At 36.5% G+C, this 6,243-nt stretch overlaps 1 protein-coding gene across 1 annotated transcript in view; it reads left to right on the top strand.

Annotated features, from left to right (window-relative positions):
* LOC102588112 (1-acyl-sn-glycerol-3-phosphate acyltransferase 1, chloroplastic) overlaps positions 1–5,535 on the top strand; it is an 8,991-nt gene extending 3,456 nt beyond the window's left edge. Inside the window, exons 3-8 of the mRNA XM_006343589.2 lie at positions 1,379–1,454; positions 2,772–2,969; positions 3,048–3,454; positions 3,620–3,721; positions 4,188–4,486; positions 5,096–5,535. Coding sequence (XP_006343651.1) covers positions 1,379–1,454; positions 2,772–2,969; positions 3,048–3,454; positions 3,620–3,721; positions 4,188–4,403 — 999 coding nt within the window. The 3' untranslated portion in view covers positions 4,404–4,486; positions 5,096–5,535. The remainder of the gene's footprint in view (positions 1–1,378; positions 1,455–2,771; positions 2,970–3,047; positions 3,455–3,619; positions 3,722–4,187; positions 4,487–5,095) is intronic.
* The last annotated feature ends 708 nt before the right edge of the window (positions 5,536–6,243 follow it).

The following is a 6,243-nucleotide window of genomic DNA, read 5'->3' as shown; positions in this document are numbered from 1 at the left end:
GGTGTCACTGAACCTAAATTAGCTTCTTGAAGAATTTTTTTTTTTTGTAAAAGTGTGTCATTCTAGTTCTTTTCTTTTTTAAGGTAATAACATGTTTGAAATGCATCTAATTATGAACAAGGGGATGATGCTTGGCAACACAAAAAGGAATGTAGAAAAGCTAATTTCTAATAGAGGGAAAAATATGTTCAAGGCCCGTCACCAGAAGGCGTGAAATTGTGGTTTCAGGAGAAAGTCATTTCTTTGTGTTCATATCCAAGTTTAGAATACACACTGTTGTTGTCCCTGGCTATAATGTTATTTTGTTTATGGTGACTACAATCATTTTCCGCAAATGATATTCATCATTTTTGTGAAACAAAAGGGAGTGCAGTGATATTAGCTACTCATTTTATTTTACTGCATCACTCATGTTGAATCCAGCTAATTTCCTGTGGCTTCCTTCTTTCCAGTTCACATACTTGGAGAAAAAGAAAGGAAAATAAAAAGGAATTTTGTGTAGGCTTTATGGAATTGTTAGCATGTGATCTTATACTTGTAAAATCCAGAAGCTGCAGAATTGCCAACATGTTATCTTATAATTTGTAAAATACTTAAATACGTAAACTGCGGCATTGCTACTATGGCTGCCCAGGGATTTTGGCAACTGTTTGCTCAAGTGGCTTTCATGCCCGAGCTTGATTTCTGAATCATTTGGCATTATTGATGGATAAGAGAAATAAGTATTGTTTAGGAATAGGATTTTGTGCATTATCCATTTTGTTTCTCTTAAAGCCTTCTCCAAAACAAATGCAAGCTATTAGGCTCTTCAAGTCTCTCCGTGTTCCTTTAACTCTCTTTATCTTCTGCAAAATCTGGCACCCTCCCCACCCCTTCTGTATTTCTACTTCTTCCAACATCTGTAGAAGAAGACAAAACTGTTGTATCCTCTCTTATTGTTGTTTCTGGAGACCTTTCTGAAGCTTAAAATGTTGAAGATAAGCCTTATGGTACATCAATGTCGCTTCTACCAGCAACCATTGTCCGTCCTTTTACCATGTTTGAGAACATCTTGATAAAGTTGTTTGATGTAATGATAAAGCTGCCTAAGAGATCATAGCTGCCATTTCTTCAGAAAGCTGGGTAGATTCCTCTGCACATGACTCTGTAAAGGGCAAAGAATAAATCAATTGACCAAATTTACTATGACTGCACTAGTTGACAATGTCTTTGACAATTTGTTTTCATTCAAAAGCTAGATAAATCTTTTCTGTGCGTAACTTCAGTCTCCTGTTTTATTTGAATGTGCCAGTACAAGTGAGGTGTAGAACTTTATAAATGATCTAGAGAATATCATTCTACTGCTCTAATTGACTTTATTATCGACAATTCATTTCAGCAATTGACTGCTGGCCATGGAAACTACTCCTGTTGCTCGTCTTTAAGGCAATCAGTCTGGAGAAATACAAAATTTTGTAAGTACTTTTTAGTCAAATATTGTTTTCCTGTAGAATGAATCTCAATGAGTAACTTTACATCATGAACAAATAAAAATGCATAACAGATAAAGTACCGTGTAAACTATTTTTGGCCATTTGATCTAGTTGATGCCCTAATCATTCTAAGTGACTCCGAGACAAAGCATCTGGTCCCTTTCTGAAGATTCAAAATAGAATTTCTTGGTTCATATATGTCTCATCCCCTAGTAATGCTAGAACTACTATGCCTGAAATTGTGTCTTAGTCAGATTGTTCACTCCTACTTTTGGTATTTTAGTCATAGAAAAGGACCCAACTTCTGTAGTTCATGGAGAGTGGTCCCAGTTAAGCTTATGACCCTGCTAATTAAAGAAGACGATCAGAAATAATTTGAAATCTCTTAGTTATCTTACAGAAACGAGATCGGCCAAGCCAAAAGGATGAACTACCAGATTCATTAATAATCTGCATTTTATGTGAATTTGCTGATTTGTACTTGCATCACATGCTTGGACTGTCCTGCCAGTGCCAACCTTCAACCACATATGCAGGAAATTTTATATACTATTGAAGAAAAGAGTCCATAGTGAATGAGGTAGGTAATAGTCTGGCATTTAAGTGGAGAAAGGTAGAGGTATAACCTGCCAAGTTTCAAACCTTGTGCATTTAAGTGGAGAAAGAGAGAGCCTTTGGGTTTGGAATTATCTTTTCTCTGCGGTTTTGCAAAACTTATTTGTGTAATGGAGTTTTTGCAAAAATAGGTAACTTATTTGGAAGTTTCCAAACTCAGATTTGCAGAACTCGTTTTTGCAAGATTTAAAAAACTGAGTGTGTAGATTTTCAAACATGGTTGCCTGTTTTTGCGAAAAATTATCAGATAAAATAGTTTTTGCAAAAACTGGAAAGAAATCCAAACTTAGTCTTTCGCAAAACAGAAACAAATACCACCTTAAAATTTTGTCTTGTTTGGTTTGAGAAAAAAAGGAAGGTTATTAATCAGAAAAAAGACGAGTAAAGTTGGTTCTAGTCTTGGACATACATCCTCGGTCGGATATCAATTTTCTTTTGCTTGGTCGCTTCTATTTTCAGACCATTGGAAGAAACTGACTCTGCTTTTGTCGTCTTGATTGGTTTTCAAAATGAGTTCTGATTTTCGTAGATGGATTATTCAATTGGGATTTCCCCATATACTCTTTGTTCTATATTTTGTATTTGATGTTGAATAGTTATCCTGGTTTTTATTTGCTATCTGTATCAGTCAAGCTGAGGTTGAACAGCTAGTGATCTCTTAATTGATTTTGCTTGTTCTTGCAGACGCCGTCCCAGGCAGTTCAATTTTTGGCACAAGTAGGGTAGCATGTGTCTCCCTTCACTCTTCCCCCCAACAAAAGAAGTATAATAGCGGTTTTGGAAATAATAGCTTTTATAGACAACATAGATCATTGAGACACATTATTGCAAGGTCCGAACTTGCTAATACCAGCTCAGCTGGTGCTGCTTATCCACTATCAGGTTCATTTCAAAATTGTTTTACCATCTCTTTTATTCACTTGGACTCGCTTTTACAGAGATACGTCTTCTCTTTTACAGAATTAGAGTTGATATCAAAAGTAAGAGCGATTTGCTTTTACTCTGTCAGTGCTTTCTCTGCCGTCTTTTTGTTCGTGATCATGCTTGTGCAACATCCTTTTGTACTGTTATTTGATCGATACCATAGGAAGGCTCACCATCTTGTTGCCAGGACATGGGCAACCTTGACCATTACTCCATTTTATAGAGTCGAGTTTGAGGGCTTGGAGAATCTTCCTTCTCCAGATACTCCTGCAGTATATGTGTCCAACCATCAGAGCTTTCTGGACATATATACATTACTTACTCTTGGGAGGAACTTCAAGTTCATCAGCAAGACTGCAATTTTCCTAATTCCTATTATTGGATGGGCCATGTATCTGATGGGTCTGATTCCATTAAGGCGCATGGACAGCAGAAGTCAATTGGTATTTTTTTCTTTGATGTGATTAATGACAAATATCCTCATAGCTATACTGAATCTTTTAAGTTATTCAATTGTATGTCAACTTTTCAATCATTTTTTAAAATGGGTTTGGATCCTATTGAAAGGTTTGATGTTTCTATTTTCTTATTAGCTTTTATGAATTCAGGAATGTCTCAAGCGTTGCATGGATTTAGTCAAGAAGGGGGCATCCGTCTTTTTCTTCCCTGAGGGTACTCGGAGTAAAGATGGAAAGTTAGGCCCTTTCAAGGTAAGGTCTATGTCCAAACAACTTATGTTCCCTCTCTCTCATCCATCTACTCCCACATCCCAACCTCACCCCCACTCTCCACCCCCTAAAATTGAAGAAAACAGCATAAGCTTTCAGAAAGTAGCTTCTTGTTAGAATAGAAATATTATCTTCAGATATGTCTTTATCCCCCTCCTATTCCATCTGGTGTGTTCGTATTGGAATTTCAGCTTGTAGACTGCAAGAAGTAATAATGGGCAAATAAAACTTTTGAATACAACTGAGTATAGACCTGTAGTTAATGTTGCAAGTAATTTTGAATGCCTCGATGCCTTAGTTGTTAAGCGTAAAGCCCTACTCATGGTACCATATTCTGGTAATCCTTTTTTTCAGATCAGTGATTACATGAATTTATTGCAAATAAACCTAGTAAAAGGTGTACTGGTCTTCTGTTTAGCTCTTGTTTTTTTTCTTGCTGGTGGTGCAGAAAGGTGCCTTTAGCGTTGCTGCCAAAACCGGAGTGCCTGTGGTTCCAATTACTATCAGTGGAACAGGCAGGATAATGCCAGCAGGGCTGGAGGGTAGAGTATATCCAGGATCAGTTAAAGTTGTCATCCACAAGCCTTTAAAAGGTAATGATTCAGATGTGCTATGTAGCGAAGCCAGGAATGTGATAAAGGATGTGCTCGTACATCAAGGCTGAGGGATCTGTTCAACATGTACTTTCTAGTTCATCTTTTTCACCAAAGCATCGCAAGTTAGGATTCAGGGAATATGTGCATACAGGTATGCTTTCCTAGCAGTTTGTCCTCCTATAATTGAGTTTCTGTCCTTTAATATTTTATGCAAATACTTTTCTTGACAATATCACGTTTCTACATATATTTTTATTCACTCTTTTTTTTTTTTTGATGGAAAAAAAGAACTGGAAATGCAGTTGTTTCCCCCACTTGAATTTCTAGTGTAACCCCATTTTGGGGAGGGAAGGGGGAGAAAAGATGAGAAGCGTATAGAGGTTTTCTTTTCTTTTTTTGGTTTGCACTCGTTCATGTGATGCCAATATATTTTTTGTTTTAAATTGTGCTGACTACATTGTTTTGGTTCTTTGTGTTGGATGCTCTGATTTTACCTGGGACTAAATTGAATTGTTCTACTGCCAACCAAGCCCTTCTCAAATACGACAGTCGGATGACTCCGTAATATCCTATGTTACTCAAACTCTCCAAAAATGTTGCCTCACCCCTATCAGATCCTCTAAAAATGCACCATTGATGGAGGATCTGGCTCGCACCCGTCAACATTTTTGAAGAGTCCGAGCAACATAGGTACTATTAATAAACACTTTTATTACCTTGGTCATTTTCACCTGAAATGCTGCTATACCCTCTTTTGCAGAACTTTGTCACATCACGAGCAGTTTCATTCAGGCTAAAGGATATAAACCTGGTTGTGCATACTCTCTTATGCCTGGATGATATTTGTATCAATCAACTGAGTGATCTATCTATTCAGACTTCATCCAAAAAAAAAAGAAAGAGATCCATTAGAGTTAAAAGGTGAACATTGGCTTTGTCCTCTTTTGTTGGAATTGGCAGCAGGCTCTTCCCAATTGTCATTTACATCAGAAGGTTGCCTTTTGTGCCATTACTCAATTGTATAGGGCTCTACTAATATTGTTCATCTGAGTTTCTGTTCTGTGCACTGATGTTGCAAGTAAGCGCTTTGACTTTGCGTATGCTTGTTTAGACATCTCAACTTGTCTTTACTGTGTCAGTTGGACACTCCAACTTACAAATGATCATCTAGACACTTTTCAAAATTATGTATTACGTCAATGCTGGGTGTCCACGAGACACAATGTGGGAAAGTTGGAGTTGTTTAGTTAGTTGGGAGTTGAGAGTTGAGACCAAGTTGAAGTGTCTAGATTTGCGCTCTTAAAGTGCTTACTTGTCAACTAAGGTCAAGTTTGAGTGTTTCATTATGTGTTATACATATAACCTACTTAAGCTGGTTACCGTCATAAAGTTATGTCGTAAGAGGTCAAACTTATACCGGATTAAACAAAGTTCTCTAACTTTATGGCTGCAAGAAATTATTATTAGGTGATGGATAAGAGTACTTTGGCCTACAAATTTTCATTAAATGAGCAGCATAATCAAAATTAAAGATTGCCTCGAAATCCGTGCAAAACATTTCGAGTGATGACCATTACGACTCAATTTCAACCTAGAATACTGGATTTCTTCTTGTTGCTCTCTAAAAAACAAATCTTGTATGTCCAGATCTTTAATATCTAATTATTTTAATCAATGATCAGATCATAAAGCTGCAATATGATTATTTTACTAATACTATGCCTTATAATGTGGAGATTATCCTAACTAATTAATCATGTACATGTTTCCCTCTAACTTAACTAACCCCAAATCTGGCTAACAAACATGAATCTTATTGTATGCCTTAACTTTAGCATCTCATCTAAGAGGCAAAGTCAAGATTTTTAATTATATGAACTTTCACATATATATATATATATATATATA

Source organism: Solanum tuberosum, unplaced genomic scaffold (assembly GCF_000226075.1).
Source record: "Solanum tuberosum cultivar DM 1-3 516 R44 unplaced genomic scaffold, SolTub_3.0 scf00047, whole genome shotgun sequence".
Taxonomy (NCBI): Eukaryota; Viridiplantae; Streptophyta; class Magnoliopsida; order Solanales; family Solanaceae; genus Solanum; species Solanum tuberosum.
This window is presented reverse-complemented; position numbering and strand designations above follow the sequence as displayed.